The 14,227-nt window shown below is 40.4% G+C and overlaps 1 protein-coding gene across 9 annotated transcripts in view; it reads left to right on the top strand.

Annotated features, from left to right (window-relative positions):
• FAM168A (family with sequence similarity 168 member A) overlaps positions 1–14,227 on the top strand; it is a 202,367-nt gene that overhangs the window by 122,233 nt on the left and 65,907 nt on the right. For all 9 annotated transcript variants that reach the window (XM_061380789.1, XM_061380781.1, XM_061380780.1 and 6 more), the window contains one exon: positions 12,026–12,113. In XM_061380789.1, the coding sequence (XP_061236773.1) occupies positions 12,026–12,113 (88 nt within the window). The remainder of the gene's footprint in view (positions 1–12,025; positions 12,114–14,227) is intronic.

Here is a 14,227-nt window from a genome sequence, read left to right as displayed (position 1 = left end):
TGTCCTTTATCGAGCCCATCTTTGCATAAAATGTTCCTTTGGTATCTCTGATTTTCTTGAAGAGATCCCTAGTCTTTCCCATTCTGTTGTTTTCCTCTATTTCTTTGCATTGATCGCTGAAGAAGGCTTTCTTATCTCTTCTTGCTATTCTTTGGAACTCTGCATTCAGATGCTTATATCTTTCCTTTTCTCCTTTGCTTTTCGCTTCTCTTCTTTTCACAGCTATTTGTAAGGCCTCCCCAGACAGCCATTTTGCTCTTTTGCATTTCTTTTCCATGGGGATGGTCTTGATCCGTGTCTCCTGTACAATGTCACGAACCTCATTCCATAGTTCATCAGGCACTTTATCTATCAGATCTAGGCCCTTAAATCTATTTCTCACTTCCGCTGTATAATCATAAGGGATTTGATTTAGGTCATACCTGAATGGTCTAGTGGTTTTCCCTACTTTCTTCAATTTCAGTCTGAATTTGGCAATAAGGAGTTCATGGTCTGAGCCACAGTCAGCTCCTGGTCTTGTTTTTGCTGACTGTATAGAGCTTCTCCATCTTTGGCTACAAAGAATATAATCAATCTGATTTCGGTGTTGACCATCTGGTGATGTCCATGTATAGAGTCTTCTCTTGTGTTGTTGGAAGAGGGTGTTTGTTATGACCAGTGCATTTTCTTGGCAAAACTCTATTAGTCTTTGCCCTGCTTCATTCCATATTCCAAGGCCAAATTTGCCTGTTACTCCAGGTGTTTCTTGACTTCCTACTTGTGCATTCCAGTCACCTATAATGAAAAGGACATCTTTTTTGGGTGTTAGTTCTAAAAGGTCTTGTAGGTCTTCATAGAACCGTTCAACTTCAGCTTCTTCAACGTTACTGGTTGGGGCATAGACTTGGATTACTGTGATATTGAATGGTTTGCCTTGGAAACGAACAGAGATCATTCTGTCGTTTTTGAGATTGCATCCAAGTACTGCATTTCAGACTCTTTTGTTGACAATGATGGCTACTCCATTTCTTCTGAGGGATTCCTGCCCGCAGTAGTAGATATAATGGTCATCTGAGTTAAATTCAGCCATTCCGGTCCATTTCAGTTCACTGATTCCTAGAATGTCGACATTCACTCTTGCCTTCTCTTGTTTGACCACTTCCAATTTGCCTTGATTCATGGACCTGACATTCCAGGTTCCTATGCAATATTGCTCTTTACAGCATTGGACCTTGCTTCTATCACCAGTCACATCCACAGCTGGGTATTCTTTTTGCTTTGGCTGCATCCCTTCATTCTTTAGTATGATTTAATTGTTTCTAACACAGAGGAGACTTTAAACCTAAATTACCATAGCCTGGTGTTATCTATATAAATCCATCCCATGATTGTGGGAGATTTTTTTCTCCTTTGCTGAAACTTTGCTTGTTGCTCTGATTATGCTTGAGTAATAGAAGAAAGCTCAAATTTGTGGCCAGTGTCAGAGAAGGCATTATTAATTGGCCTGATGAGGGGATCCCATCTAGTAATATCATAGTGACCTGAATATGACTATAATTTTTTTTTTTAAGTAAATTTTCTCAGGGCCAACCAGTTAGAGTTTTGTAGTAGAGAAATTTACAAAGGTAACCCAGAACTAGACACAGGTATTGGCCACAAACCCAACAGTTGGATTGATTTCTAAAACTAGCATAGGATCAGGCCTATGATAGAAAAGCATTTGATTTATAGGCAAAGGTCTAAGAAGTCAAGGTAACATTATAAATGATCATACTAATCAGGTCCAGCATCTTGGGCAAGCTGTCTACCTCTGATGTTGTCATCTTCTCATCCTGGTATAGTGTAGTTTCTCCTCTGTTTGAGCATCATTTTAAGGTGAGATCAGGTCAGCTATCTTCTCTATAGACCAGTCCAGTGTAGGGGCCTTTGGAAGTGTGAGTTAATCTAAGAATTAATTTCCCTTCAGTTTCATTGTGCATGAGCTAGTTAAGAGTACCTGATAAAAAAGTCCTTCCATCCAGGTTGGAGACAGTCCCTCCCTTAAACTATGTCTTTTTCCAGTCCTGGTTGCAGGTCATGAGGCATCTGATCTTCATCCAAAGATAGATTACTGAGATAAGCTTCAGAAACAAACTTAGGGTATTCTTTAAGAATTCAATTAAATTTTACATTAATATCACATAACAGCAAAGAACTATCCAAGAAATGAGTTTTACTGCATGCAGACCCCCATTAACAAACTCGGATTTAACATTCATGGAAACATCTTTTTCTCCCTAAAATTACCCTCATTTTTATCAAATATAACCAAATTAAGGCTAGTTTGTTTGCAAAATAGGTCTGTTCTCACTAATTTTGGTCTGATGATTTATATAACCATAATTGATCATAGACTTTCTATTTTGATGAAACATGTATAGAGTCTCAGACTGAACTTTTAAAATAAAAACATGGCTGGGAAACTCACACCAAAGGCTTATCACAGATTTTGCCTAACAAATCTAGGTGAATTCTTCCCTTTTTAAGGTCTCAAAATTCCTTGAGATTTTTGTACCTGTTAGTGAGACAACCTTCCTAATTCGTTTGATAAACTTACTGAAAACCTAAGAGTTTCCAATTTCTGGAGGAGTCAGAGAGAAAATGTAATTGTTTTGTTTATAATGTATAATTTTACCAAAGTATTGTCATAATTAGTTTGAGAGGAAGGTTTTCCCTACTCCCGGAAAACATAAGATTCAAACCTGTAATTTTTCAGACAGAAACCATAAAAGTTATAAGCATATTCGCTGGTTCATTCAGTCCTTTTGTTAACTTTTGTGAAGTCGTCAGGTTTTCCATTAGAATACCAGGACATATCAGAATGTTAAGAACTCCTCCATATAATTTCTAGGATATCTGTATTAGTAATTTTACCATACATTATAACATGAGCGGATTTATTACTCATTTGATAATCTTTTTCATGTAATTTGCTGCTGCTGCTGCTAAGTCACTTCAGTCATGTCCGACTCTGTGCGACCCCATAGATGGCAGCCTACTAGGCTCCCCTGTTCCTGGGATTCTCCAGGCAAGAACACTGGAGTGGGTTGCCATTTCCTTCTCCAATGCATGAAAGTGAAAAGTGAAAGTGAAGTCTCTCAGTGGTGTCCGACCCTCAGCGACCCCATGGACTGCAGCCTTCCAGGCTCCTCCGTCCATGGGATTTTCCAGGCAAGAGTACTGGAGTGGGGTGCCATTGCCTTCTCCATCATGTAATTTAACCAACCAAATAAACATAGTTTAATATCTCTCTTTGGGATGTTTCAGGGGCCCTCTGAAGCACCCCAAAGTTAGCTAGAGGTCAAAAGAACTTCAAAAGAATTTGATTTAAGAAGTTTTATTGAAAAGATCAATCAAAAGGGTTTAGAACATTTGGTCAAATTTAGTTGATGAGTGTATCATTTAGCTTGTTGATATGCCACAGTGGGCGTAAATACCAAGGCTCAAGGTGCAGTGAAAGTCAGTTCCGCCATCTTGGACCTAATTGGCTCTAACCAGTTTTCTTATGGCTGTGTCATTCCTAACAAAATCCATTTATCTAACTAATTGTAGTCCAATTTTAGAAAATCCTGATCATGCATAACTCTTTTTAGTATTTTTCATACCTTCTTTTTTTTTTTTTTTTACTGAAAACACACTTCCTACTTTCCTTTAGCAACCAAGAACTAATTTTTATATTAGCATTTTATAGATTGGTGAGCATAAATACCAGTGATAATTTCTAAAACTCTTGCTTTCTTAGAACATTTTAGGATGGCACCAAACATTATTCACTTATAGTCCCAAATCTCTTTGTTTCTCTGTAAAAGGAAATTAGTGTTTCATAGGAGAAGGCAATGGCACCCCACTCCAGTACTTTTGCCTGGAAAATCCCATGGATGGAGGAGCTTAGTAGGCTATAGTCCATGGGGTCGCTCAGAGTCGGACACGACTGAGCAACTTTACTTTCACTTTTTACTTTCCTGCATTGGAGAAGGAAATGGCAACCCACTCCAGTGTTCTTCCCTGGAGAATCCCAGGGATGGAGGAGCCTGGTGGGCTGCCGTCTGTGGGGTCGCACAGGGTCGGACATGACTGAAGCGACTTAGGAGCAGCAGTAAATATTTCAAAATCTTATTTTATTTGGAAATGGCCTAACTATTCAATAGACTTCTAACACTTAGCACACTTAGCACAACCCTTAGAAAATGAAGTTATGCCAATCTGGAGAGACTATTGTAGACAGATATTCCTAAAGAACAATTATTCTTAATAGAGTTTATGTAAAAGCTCATATCTCATTTACATTTTTTTAGAAGTTTCTTCACTTGAGGCAATTTCCTTGTTGACCAATTTGTAACAGATAGTATTTAACTTATATTAAACCTAGGTACAATGAAAATATTCTACTTAAGGTTAATTACTCTGCTGCTGCTAAGTCACTTCAGTCGTGTCCAACTCTGTGCGACCCCATAGACGGCAGCCCACCAGGCTCCCCCATCCCTGGGATTCTCCAGGCAAGAACACTGGAGTGGGTTGCCATTTCCTTCTCCAATGCATGAAAGTGAAAAGTGAAAGTGAAGTCGCTCAGTCGTATCCAACTCTTAGCGACCCCATGGACTGCAGCCTACCAGGCTCCTCCATCCATGGGATTTTCCAGGCAAGAGTACTGGAGTGGGGTGCCATTGCCTTCTCCAGTTAATTACTCTAAGACATGTCTAATTAGATAGGTCAACAAACAAACATTAATATCAGGTATTTCATACTGAATATTTACCAGTTCACATGAACCTAGAATTTATTGTTTAATTTAGAATTATTTGATTTGTAAGCACTTACCTTTCTTTAAGCCAATTAAATGGAGTTCATTTACAAATTAATCTCAAAAATATTATCCAGAGATAATGACATACTGAGACATATTTAGACAGACACAACGCAAGATCTAGCTTCATTTTCTAAATTTAGTCATGAATTAGATACTACAATATAAATTTTACTAGTTTATAAAAAACAGTTGGAATAAATAAAACTTTTAAAGGCTTTTTCCCATTTTTCCTCTGTGTCAGGGGTTAGAGATGGTCTAGATAAGTGTTCCCAAGAGCCCTGGTCTCAAGGCACAGGGAAAGAAAATCAAGTTCTGACAAAGTGGTGGCAGGTCTAAACCAAATGGTGGCCAGACAAAGCAAAATGGCCATCAAAAAGTACAACACAGAACACAGAGTTAAAACACACACATACAAACCTGGCAGTCCTCATCAGACACTCCCTTAAATACAAGAATACAGTCTCTCAGAAAACCTCCTATAGCAACACAGAACTTCAGATCCAAGTACTAACACTTTAAGGAAAATATCTCAGGTCTTCAAAGATTTCAAAGGGAGGAAAGGAAGCCAGGTTGAAAGAAGAGTGGGGAGGAGGTGGGAGAAGGGGGCAAAAGGGGTGGCCTTACAGACATCTCCTGCTACCTGCAGATACCCAGGCATTATGGGACTTTACCCTGGGCCTCCAGAGAAGGGAGGACTGGAACTCGGCCCTACCAGAAATCAGACCAGAACAGAACCAGAATTCACGTTCTCTGCCAAGAGGAGGTGATCAGTCTCCAATCCTCAGCTCAGGCTGAGGCCCTTCAACCAGATTCCTGCATCCAGGACCAGGGGACTAGAAAAAAGGGAGAGGAGAGGAAAGAGAGAGAGAAAGGGAGAGAGGTCAATAAAGTCTCTTGTGCCTTACTGGTCGGGGCACTCTGGCCAGTTGTCCGCGTCAGGAGGAGACCAGGGACAAAAGGGTCCCAGTTGCGGCCGCTGGGTCTGGTCCATTGGCAGGCAAGCTGGCCCCTGAGTACCCCGAGTGGTCAGGATGTCAGTTGCAGCAAGGAGTCCCTGCCAGAGTCGCCATTTGTTGCAGGAATGGCGACCTGCAGTTTCAGGCAGTGTCCTTTCCCTAACAAGACTACTTCATAGCGCCTGTCTTTGTAGTGTGTGGCTGTGGGTTCTTTTAGTTACAGCAATCAGGATCTTTAACAGCATGCAAACTCTTAGTTGTGGCATGTGAGATCTAATTCCCTGACGAAGGGATCAAACCCAGGCCGCCTGCATTGGGAGCATGGAGTCTTAGCCACTGGACCACCAGGGAATATTTTGTTAAATGTTATTTTAATTTTTAAACTAGGCTTCCTAAAGGTCATCCCTGGGTCAGCATAGTTTAGTAGTCAACAATAACTGGCTTCAGTCCTAGGCCAGGAAGTCTTCCACCCTTTGTTGATGGATTTGTTTGTTGATGGGAGAATGCATTCAGAGTTCAGGCAATTTTTGCAGTTCTGCTCCAGCCTTTACTTTCAGTGTGTTCAAGGCCTTATATGCACATTGGGTCTATAGATACCTAGAACTGCTCCAGTTTCTCCTTAGCATGTATGAAACCTTACACATCACCAGGGATCCCATAGTGGGTCTCATCTTTTGTTCCCTAGAACTCCCTTTAAAATTTCTGGCTTATCTGCAGGCCTGTTGGCTGCCCTAACTAGTATTACGACCTTAGGCCAGCTGCAGTAGTGGCCTTCCTGAATAGTTTACTATTGTTCCCCAGATTGTCCCTCTGTTGTTTCTGACAATGACTCTGGTCAATATCCAGAGAAAATTTTCTACATTCAGCGTCGAATTAAATCAGTCCACTCTGGCAAGTCATCCTTCTGGCCTGGCCTGACATTCCAGGGAGTTGGGGGCTAGAGGGTAGGAGCAGCTTGAGCCTAAAATGCTACAGATTCTCACTGTTCTTGATATGGTTCAGTAATTCTTCTTAAATAACCATTTCTCAGTTTGGTGTATGTGTTTGGTTAATTTTCAGAGGCCCAAAATAGTTGTTTTTGACAGTTTGTTCAGTTTTATTGTTGCTTTTAGGGAAGAGGGTTAAAGCAATTTAGGTATTCCAGAAGTTCCACCTCTGAACTTAAAAGTTTCATTATTTTTGGCATGTTTATTTTTATTTAACTTTTAAAATTCCCTAACTAGACCATAGCCTCCTTTGGGCAGACACTATATCTTTTTTTTTTTTTTTTAATAGTATCCATCTTAATAAACATTAAACCTGTAAGCTTTAATTTCTTTATCTGTCAAATGAAATTAGTAATCCTTGTGTTGCTTACTTCAAAGGATCACGTGAAATAGTGATTAAAATCTCATTGTAAACTATATCTTTCTTAACTTACAATGAGGTTCAGTTCAGTTCAGTCGCTCAGTCGTGTCCGACTCTTTGCGACCCCATGAATCACAGCACGCTAGGCCTCCCTGTCCATGACCAACTCCCAGAGTTCACTCAAACTCATGTCCATCGAGTCGGTGATGCCATCCAGCCATCTCATCCCAATAAACCCATTTTAAGTTGAAAATGCGTTTAATGCACCTAACCTACCAAACATCATGGTTTAGCCTAGCCTACTTTAAACATGCTCAGAACGTAATAGCCTACAGTTGAGCAAAATCATCTAACACGATGCCTATTTTGTAATGTTGAATATCTCATATAATTTGTTAAATACTATATTTTAAGTGAAAAACAGAATGGTTATATGGATACAGAATGGTTGCACATGTAAATTGGTTGTTTACCTTTGACTGACTGGGAGCTGTAGCTTATTACTGTTGCTGCCAAATATCATGAGAGAGTATTTTGCTGCATACACTAGCCCAGGAAAAGCAAAATTCAGAATTCAAAGTATTTTCCTACTGAATGCATATTGCTTTGGTACCATTGTAAAGTTGAAAAATCTTAGCCGAAATCTCATAATTTGGGGACCATCTAATATAGGTAGTTTGTAAACTACATTAATTTTAAACACTGCAACCTGTTGTGCATATGGTACTTCTAAGTGTTCACTCTTCACCCCTGAAATTTTTCTTGTCATTTTGTGCTCATAGATTTTGCTATTGATTTGACAGAGATTGTTCAGATATTTTTGAGGGCAGCAGCAGCAGGCTACTTGTCAAACAGTCTGGGGATGAAGTCCAGCTCCACGAGGAGGGAAGTCTGTAGCACCTCTCTCTGTTTTCCTTAGTCATCATGCTGCCACTCAGCTCACCATTGCTTGTACTGCCCAAGATGAGTTATCAGTAGAGGCTTCTCTGAACGTTGGAAATAAATGCTGGAGAGATGTGAAGCCAAGTTGTTAACTGAAATATGCCAAGAAGTGCCAAACACCTTGAAACTATTCCAAAGTTGTTTTTTGAGGGAAGCATGAAGGATGGTTCATTACGTATTCAACTACTATGCATTTAGTGACCATTATATACTAGGTAATATTTTGGGTATTGGGGATACAAGAAAAAATAAACAGAATCCTTGTTCTTATGGAACTTAAAACTCTAATGGGGGAAAGAATAAACAAATAGACAAGAAAGGATATCAGTTAGTGATTGAGGTCAATGGGAAAAGTAAAACAGAGATTGGGGACAGAGAATAACAGTAGGAGTTATTTTTAGATAGGTTGGCTAAGGAATTAACTTCGGACAAGGTGACATTTGTGCAGAGACCTGAATGAAGTGAGGGAGTATGTCATTTGAATATCTGGGGAAGGGCATTTTTGGTGTGAGAAAGAGCAAGTGCAAAGGCCCTGAGGCATAAGCATACATGTGTGTTCAGGGAACAAGAATGTCATTGTGATTGGAGTGTAGAAATCAAGAGATAGTAGTAGGAGTTGCAACCAGAGTGGTGGGCATGTGAGACCAGATCATATAAGGCCTCGTAGACCTGTATAGGGGCTCCCCAGGTGGCACTAGTGGTAAAGAACCTGCCTGCCAGTACAGAAAATGTAAGAGACATAGGAAGGATCCCTGGGTGGGGAGGATCCCGCTTGGGTCTTCTGGAGGAGGGGCATGGCAACCCACTCCAGTATTCTTGCGTGGAGAATCACATGGACAGAGGAGCCTGGCGGGCTACAGTCCATACAGTTGCAGAGGCGGGCATGACTGAAGCATGTAAGGACTTTGGATTTTATCTTGAATGAGATGGGAAGCTATTGCAGAGTTGTGTTTGCTGACACAAGTAATGTAGACTTACTGTGGTTCAACCCCAGGGAGCAGGGGCAACTCCATACTCAGCCCTAGAGAGGGAGCTAGATGGGACTTACACCTCAGGCACTTATCTTAAGAAGTGAAATCAGGTTGGATTGATAGCATGTGGCAGCTAATATCCTATACAGCTGGCAGGAATAGAAGTCAGACAGTCAGTGCCTTTATTTTCTCATAACTGCCTGTGTGTGTCCGGCAAGGACCCAGTAGGTAGATTTGAATTGCCTCCATGGTGGGATCTCTCAGGGGCTATTAGAATCATAATAAAGACACCATTGCCAAATCCAAGGTTGTAAAGGTTTTGCTATCTTTTCTTTTTTCTTCTATGAGTTTTATCTTTTTATCTGTCTCATTTAGGTCTTTGATTTGGGGTGCTAGTCTTAACCTTGTCCCTTACTTACTTTGTGACCTCAGACTGTTCATTTGCCATTTTTCAGCCTCACTTTTTTCATCTTGTTACAATAAAAGTTGATATTTGAGTATACAAAACAACAACAGAAAACAGATTAGAGGTTGCCACAGTTAGGATTTATGGGGAGGGTGTTGACCCCAAAGATAGAGAACTTTTGGGGATGGTGAAAATACTTTGTATCCTAATTGTGATGGTGTTTCTACAACTATATACATTTTTCAGAGCTCATAGAACTGTATACCTAAAAGGAGTAAGTTTTACTACATGTAAATTGTACCTCAATAAACCTAGCTCTAAAACAATACCTACAACAACTCTTCAAAGAATGTGTTATTCTTTCCCATTTTGAGTCTAGAGGGAACTGAGGCTCAGGAAAGTTAGTGGACTTGCCTGTGGTCCCACGTTTGGTATGTGGCAGTTCCAGAATTTGAACCTAAATCTGCCTGATAATAGAGCTTGTGATCTTCCTACTCATTTTTAGCCTGTCCCTGAAACTATTAATGTGTGGATTCTGTTGTAAAAGGCTGACCTTCCCTTGAAAGCCAGGAACTCTGTCTGCCTATCGTATTCTTATTCCACATTTTGAACCCCTGGCAGATCTCATTTCTGCCAGTCATTAGTTGAGGTTGGAGTCCACGCTGTTGTGGAGTGCTGCTCAGGCATGGTCTCCTTCTGAGGCTGTGGTTCTCATTTTTGAGCAGCAGGAGACCAGTTTCAAAACTGATGAGTTTCTTTGGTTATGAAGAGCAATTTCAGACTTCGTCCAATCAGCAACACAGAGTAGCTTCTCAGTAGGAGAGTGCTCAGATATTTATAGGACCCGTTGTGCTGCTTAGCAGTCTTCCTTACCCTGGCTTATTTAACAGAGAACCCGTTGGGTAGAAGAGCGATCCAAGGCTATTACCATCATTATTTACATCTGCATTCCACTTTGTAGTTTGCAATGTATTTTAATATCTGTGAACTCTCTTAGCACCTTGCCAGGAGAGTGCTTATATTAAGAGAGAGAATGTACTTGACTGTGGACTTCCCAGATGGTGCAGTGGTAAAGAATCTGCTTGCTGATACAGGCGATGTGGATTTGATTTCTGGGTTGGGAAAATCCCCTGGAGAAGGAAATGACAACCCACTCCAACATTCTTACCTGGTAAATGCCATGGACAGAGAAGCCTGGTGGTCTGCAGTCTGTATCACAGAGTCGGACACAACTGAGCACACACGCACGTTCTTGGCAGTGTTCTTGGATAACTCTGGCTGCGAGTATGTTTTTTTCTTAATTTGTGCCGGAATGTGTATATTTCCTATAACTTTCATCAGGTTGTTCACTTTCATTTTGTCAACTGATGATAGTTTAATCTAGCCTGTTGCCCTGGGGTGATTTGCCAGGGCTGCACATTGGGTACATTTCAAGAAGTTCTGTCATCTGAATTTGACCAATGGCATTTTCTTTTTTACCTGTTTGCCCCACCTTCCTCTCTTTGGGAACCCATCTTTCCTCCACCTCTCATTCCAGAACCCTGGACAGGCTAATTAATCTCAGAGCAATTGTCATCAGGCCAGCTGTTGACTTGAACTGCTTGTCTTCAGCATTTGACTTGTTTCCTTTCCTGAGGTGCTGTGGAAGAAGTTAATGACCTAAAATATTGCCTTTCTATCATGTGAGCCTAGTTAGGAGGAAATAGCTTGATTTTTATGAAGTGTAAATAATGTATTTGGAGACACGTTTTCAAACATGTGTTGGCCTGTGTATCAGAGTTGGTTCCCTAAACAAGGTGGGACAAATTGGCTGACTAATAGAGCTTAATATTCCATTAATCAGAATGGAGAATGTGCTTCATTGGGGTAATTAACAGGGCACTTGTGCAGGTGATACTTATTGCACACAAATTTCCAAGTTTGTTTCTTTCCCTTGAATAAATTTTGAAAGAGACCTTGGCTGTGTTTCCTTGTTTGCATTAAAATGGTCAATGTTAATAAATTCCCATTTTCCCCCAAAACTGCTTACTAATGTATCTTGTCTTCTGTAAGTGCAAAGGGTGGATAACACACTTGCTGCTCTTCTTCCAGCAGTCTGTTGTGCTTATTACCAGGCACTGGGGCTCCCCTGGTGAGCAGTAGAAGTGCATCCTGTCCCAGCTCATAGACAGGCATCCTTAGAATTAGAAAGGACCGCAGAGAACCTGAAGTAATTGATTTTATGTCAGGACATTGAAGCCCAGAGAGGGGAAGAGACTTGGCCAGTGCCACACAGTACACTCATGGTAGCTGAATTTATGGGGTAGTGGGACTAGGACTGAGCTGAGAATCAAAAGGCTGGGGCTGACATTAGGCCAGTTGTGTCACTTCTCTGCCTCTCAGTATCTTCATGTGTACAGTGGGAAAAGTGTCTAGCAGAGGGCCAAGTACAAACAAGTGGCCTTTTTTTTTAAGTCCTCCTTCTGTTATACTACGTTGCTTCTCTGTGTCACTTGAAGATTATAGATCAGAAGCTGATGTCAGGGAAAATGAGCAATCAATAATCAATGCTGCTTTTTGTTTGTTTGTTTTTCTGTAGGATTCTCAGTTGTCCACAATGAACCCTGTTTATAGCCCCGTGCAGCCTGGGGCTCCTTATGGCAACCCGAAGAACATGGCCTACACAGGTGAGTGGTATGAGAATGAGTTTGAGAAGTGGTGGTGAAGGACCCTACCACATAAGGTGCTCCATGACTTTTGGCATACGACACCTCCAAAAGCCTTTGTAAAGCTTGGAAACTTGTAGAAGGGAGACATGTCTGGAGTTTAGTGGAGATAAAAATGATGTTCTTAAGACCATGGATTATTGAACTGCTTCTAGGGGAAAGGAAGGGAGGTAACATTTATTTATTACTGAGTACCTACCATAGGCCTAGTCCTGTACTGGGCACTTTTACATATCATGTTTAACTTTAATCTTAATTATACATGGTGAAGCCTATTATCACCATTTCACAGATGAGAAAAATATAGTTGCAGTGAATTCACAAAACAAAGCTAGGTCTTTGAACCAGGCCTGCTGATTCTGAAGGCTGATCTCTTTCCTGACTGCACACCACGCTGTTTTCCTATTGCACTGCCTTTGTGAATGTCATCCCTCTATCTAGAATGCCATTGTCTCCTAACAGCTTCACCCTATCCTTTAACATCTTCTTTCTGAGCTCAGACAGCACTTTTCCAGGGGGGATTCTCTCCCTTACCTGGCCTTGGGCAAGTTTTTTAACGTTCCAGAGCCTCGTGTTCGCATTATAAAATGAGGTCAATAGTGTTACCATGTTTCATGGGCTGCTACAAGGATTAAATGAGCAGTGTGAGGCACTCATCAGATAATATATGGCACCAAGTAAGTACTTAATAATGGTTATTATTTAGAAATAACTAAGAATGGGCAGGATGTATCATAATGGAAGTAAATGAGAAAATATATATAAATTATCTAGCATGGTGCTTAGTATATCATGAGCCTTAAAAAATATAATGAAAATAAATCCAAGGTGACGATAACAGTATGAATGAACACCTGGAGGTAAGAAAGTATGGTCAAGGTACAGTCTACTTGAGATTAGCTGGACTAAAGAGTAGAAAGGGGGGGGGGGTGGAGAATGGGAAATAGAGCTTAAAAAGTAGAGTAATAACAGTTGTGGTGGCAGAATCGGAGATGGGAGGATAGAGAGTTTCACCCTGGAAGGGAGAGAGGGTGTGTGGAGCATACTTGTTTCTTTTTATAAATTTGCACTTTACTATGTATGCTGTATAGCCTTCTAGATTGAGAATAGAGGGATCTCTGAGAACTTTTTTGTCTGGTTGTTCCAACTATTAGAACATTGTGGGGTCTGGGGCTTCAAAAATCCTCAAATATTTGATATGATTTTTGAAAAATATTTAGAACTATTTTTATAAAACCTGCATATACACAAGACGATCAGTGTGTGCTAACACATTTTCAGCTATTTATGCTTGTAAATCAGGATTTTCTGAATGCTGTGCAACCCAAATAATATTTAGGAATATATTGAGCCTGATGTGACTAAGCTGTCATCATTAATTTTCAATTTCACATGTTTGTGTTTATCACAACAGCTTTATTATCCTGACTTAACTCCAATAGTAAATACATTCTGTTTGGGCTTCTATAGTATGTTTATTCTAATACCGTTAATATCAGTAACCAGGATCCATTTGGCAGTATCCTATGCCCCACTAGCTCAGGGAGCCTGTTGCTTTTTCTCTTCCTGGTTCAGAATATTCCAGCAACCTAAGTCCTTTGCCAGAGGGGACGGAGCTGCTTTGGTAGACAGAGCAGGTGGGAATCCTTCAGGTTTCATGTGATCCTGGCTGCCTTCCTTCTTACTGAGTTGCTAAACCTGAGAAAGAAACAGTTGCATTTATCTATTGATTTGCACAAAGATTAGCAGTATAACATATTGATACATGTGTTTCAACTGAATGAACAACAAGCAAGTTCAAATCCCAGCTTTTTCGGATAATAGCAAGATGACTTTGGACAAATCACTTAACCTTCCTAAATTTGAATTTCTTTTATAAATTGGGATAATACTATTTCATAGGATAGTTGTGAGAATTAAATGAGATAATTAGTACTCCTCTGCAGGGAAAGAGGGGGGATTGTCTTTGTTTCTACTAATCACCAAGGATTATTATCAGCCTGGAACTATGTTTTAATTTTTCTGCTGGGATTCTAAGACTGCAGATTCAAGACTAAGATGGTGTAAACTCCATA

This window comes from Bos javanicus, chromosome 15 (genome assembly GCF_032452875.1).
Source record: "Bos javanicus breed banteng chromosome 15, ARS-OSU_banteng_1.0, whole genome shotgun sequence".
Taxonomy (NCBI): Eukaryota; Metazoa; Chordata; class Mammalia; order Artiodactyla; family Bovidae; genus Bos; species Bos javanicus.
The sequence above is the reverse complement of the archived record's forward strand: the minus strand, read 5'-3'. Positions and strand labels throughout refer to the sequence as shown.